Here is a 4055-nt window from a genome sequence, read left to right as displayed (position 1 = left end):
TCTGTAACCAATGCAACACTAATAACTAGGAAAAAGACTAACTGACTTCCTAACTACAGATGAGATAAATGAGCATCTTTATTAGGTAATACAAATTGATGGAAAATGGTTGTGTGGAAAGTGCATAGGGACACTGTTAATGGCTATTATGCAAGTTGAGAATAACAACATATTTCCCATAGCTTTTACATTTGGTTGAAGGTGAGAACATGTAGTTCTTGGAGTTTCCTTTTTAAAGAATGTGAGAACTCATGTCACACCTCAACCCAACCTATGTTTGAAAATGCTTGTATAAATAATGCTTAAAATAATCATGAAAATGGCTGGAAATATCCTTCATCCTCGCATGTGTACTATATCAGACATATTGTGAATTGAGATAATTTACCTATCATAGAATATCTTTTTAGACATTAATATCTTTTATTTTTTATCATAGAATATCAATGCACTATTCAGTTTATACTACACTCACTTATTTATACAAACCCATACAACAAATCCAATAAACATAAATCTTATACCAAATTAGATGGACGAATTTTTTTAATCAACTCAGTAGTTGATACATATTATTTTAATTGTAGCATGTAGAACAAAAACTCAATGTGTGGCATGTGATTCAAAAACTCAAAGAAATCTATATAAAACAATTTGTTAATTAGTTTTTTTTCATTGATGTAAAAACTATACATGGCATGTGCCTCAATCCATCTAACCGAATCAACTAAAAAAAACAATCTAATCTACTCTAAAGGTTCTGAAATAAACTATACAAGGTGAATTTTATAGTCCAAACTATACATAAAGTTTTCCTATTCTATTACATCAAAAGTTTCCCATGTATCAATCAATCATGATCTTTAACCATAATCATTTCTAATATTTACATTTCCACCTAAAAATTCCAAAAGAATCCCAATACAAACACTAAAATGCACTAACTAATTTGTCATATAAACAAAAAAATCCCAATTTTCTAATCATCAACCTTCATCATTGAGAGCTAAATTAGCCGTTCGATTTCTTTTCCTATTCCTTAATCTAAACATACTATAAATTTTCCTCAAATCCTTACCCGTAGAGGATCCATCCCCACCACCAATAGAACCTTGTTTCTGAGATCCCTCCACGTCATTACCCTCTATCTGCCGTACGATCAAATCCCCAACACCCCTCCCATCACCGTCCGTTTGTAACGCCCCGATAACCGATTTAATAGCCCGACTCGGCGAGTTCCGGTTCGCAATCATCAACTCGCTGATCTCCGCCGCGCTTAAACTCGCGCCGTGCCGGAAAATTTCCTCCACCTGAGGAAACAGCTTGTGGTCCTTCACTCCTAGGTAGTTACAGGCTAGGGTTTTGAAGGACGAGAAATCACACCATGAGAAATGGATATGAACGTCGACCCGACCCGGTCGGAGAAAACCCGGGTCAACACATTCCTTACTGCTCATCGTGAAAACCAGAATCCTCTCCTCGCCGCCACACGAACTTAATATCCCGTCCATGAAATTCTGAATTCCGGCCACCGTAACCGTTGAACATTCCGATTCCTCCGTCACAAACCTGTCCAGATCCTCCACGAGAATTATCGATTTCGGCGTCGTTTCGAGTAAGAGAAACTTCAAATCTGAATCACCACGAACCTGAGAGAGATCAACATCATATACATCATAACAAAGAAAATTCGCCATTGCAGCGACGAAGCTTGATTTACCGGTACCGGAAGGACCATACAACAAGAAGCTCCGTTTCCACGCGCGGCCGAGTCGTCGGTAATATGGCTTCGCTTTGAGAAACGATTCGAGATCGGTTTTGATTTTGTTCTTGAGATCATTTTCCATGGCCATGGTGTCAAACGTCGCTGGATGACTAAACGGAACGGATTTCCATCTCGTTTCGTTATTGTCTCCGGCGATATTAGCGAATAAGCGTAAGTCGCGTTTCGCTATTTCTTCGGAGACATCGTGAATATGACGGAGATAGCTTCTGAGGATTCTTCGTTTATCGGTTTTTCTGATCTTGAGAACGAAAACACCGGTTTGATGACCCGGTTCGGTTTTTTGGTTGAACCAAAAGAGATTAGCGCCGAGAAAACGGTCTTCGATGATTTGATTAGAGTCGAGAGATAAAACGATGTCGTTTTGGTTATGACCGGTAATGAGGTTTGTGAAATCGGAATCTTCGAGAGAAGGGAGAGAATGTAAATAGAGAGAAACTTTACGATATAACTCGTTTCGTTGCATGTTTTCGTTGATTTCGGGGACTTTAAGGTATTGATAGACGTAGAAACAATCTTGTAGTTTTCTTTCAAGTTTCTTCGTGGCGTATATTAATCCAGTTTTGAATAATAGCCATCGGATTATGAAACAAATGATGGGAGTAACGAGAAATGATAGACCAATGAGTTTGTAATAAAACATGGTAACAATAACAAGACCAAGACCAATTGGTGTTGTTGTTGTTATTGTTATTGTTGTTTTTGATTGTGTTGGGTTTTATAGAGTTTAGGGATTTGGGTTATATGCATGTTTGGATGATGATGTTGTTGTGAGAGTGTTGGGTAGATTGTGATTTTGCTCTTTTCTGCGAATGTGTTTGCAGAAGAGACAAGTACGTGGTGGTCTATTTGAACGTGTTTAGTGTAATTTTGGTCTCGTAATCTGCCTTCTTAAATCCCTTTCGACGCGGAATTAGGTAAACTATATACATGGAATGTTTTTAGTTTTAAGTTTTAAAAAAAAACTAAAAAGTACAAATATTATATTTTAAATTAAATATAAATATAATATATGTTAAAGAATAAGATGTAATTAAAATTATGATTTTTAATATTAGATAATTTAAAATAAAAAGTTTCATAAAATATGTTTTATGATTGAGTGTTATTTACTTTCTCTAAAAATATATTCTCTAAATCATATCTAGTTTATAATCATTTTTTTTACTTGTCATACTATAAATGTAAATGATATTACTTTTAAAATAATATAAATCTAATTATTTATATTTTAATTTGTGTAATTGTCAAGCATAAAAAATATAATATGTAAAAATTTAATAGTTTTTAAAATGTTACTTTATATAGATTTTATATTTTAAGTATAATATAATAATTTTTTATAATACTTATGTAATAAAATAATTTGATGCATGAATCAAAAAGCAATAAAGTTTATTTTAAATTTATCCTATTTTTGTATGATTTTATTTATGAAAATAAAATATTTTATAATTTTAAATTTATATATAATTGATTTTGTAATTTTTCCAAATAAATATAATTAAAAATAATTTTATTATTTAACAGATACAAATAGCTATATTCTATAAGATGATAAACAAATTAATGATATATGATATTGCTATATTATAGATAGACAAATTAAATTTAAAAACAAATTATGATTTTAATTAATGAATAATATTTTAATGATAAAACGTGCACTGATGCACATGATTTTATCTCAAATTATTATTAATAATATATGATGACGCAATTGTATCATTTTAAAAAAATTATATTCATGTAATAATTGATGTTAATAAATATTATTGTACATTTTTCTTATGTTGATAAAATTAAATTATGTGTATCACACTTCTCTCAAATATTTGAAGGTCATGTGTATAACTACGTTTAAATATTAACTATTAACTATGATAAAATAAATAAAGTTTCTACTTGATCACATTTTAAATGAAATATTTTAAGAAGTCTTATTTAGTAATAATAGTTTAATTCTGACAAATTTAAAATTTTGTGTAGTAGTATGTTCTGATGGACTGATGTGTATATAATTTTATTTAAAATTTCGACAAAATATATCAATATTATCATGGATTTGGATCATCTCCTTCAATTTTCTCTCCTTCCCTCTCCATCCTCTCTATTTCTCTTCATCTCACTCTCACTCATCATTAAAAAACAAAAATATAATAAAGAGAGAGAATGAAATTAAGAGAGATAGAGAGGATGGAGAGGGAAGGAGCGAAAATTGAAGGAGAGGATCCAAAGTGATATTATCATACATTCTTATATTTTGTAATAT

The 4055-nt window shown here is 31.3% G+C and overlaps 1 protein-coding gene across 1 annotated transcript; it reads right to left on the bottom strand.

Annotated features, from left to right (window-relative positions):
* Positions 1 to 766: 766 nt before the first annotated feature.
* On the bottom strand, positions 767 to 2666 carry LOC131618262 (AAA-ATPase At2g46620). The gene has a single exon (XM_058889526.1). The coding sequence runs from the start codon at positions 2424 to 2426 to the stop codon at positions 987 to 989; it is 1440 nt and encodes a 479-aa protein (XP_058745509.1). The 5' UTR covers positions 2427 to 2666; the 3' UTR covers positions 767 to 986.
* Between the last annotated feature and the right edge of the window lie 1389 nt (positions 2667 to 4055).

Source organism: Vicia villosa, linkage group LG7, assembly GCF_029867415.1.
Source record: "Vicia villosa cultivar HV-30 ecotype Madison, WI linkage group LG7, Vvil1.0, whole genome shotgun sequence".
NCBI lineage: Eukaryota > Viridiplantae > Streptophyta > Magnoliopsida > Fabales > Fabaceae > Vicia > Vicia villosa.
The sequence above is the reverse complement of the archived record's forward strand: the minus strand, read 5'-3'. Positions and strand labels throughout refer to the sequence as shown.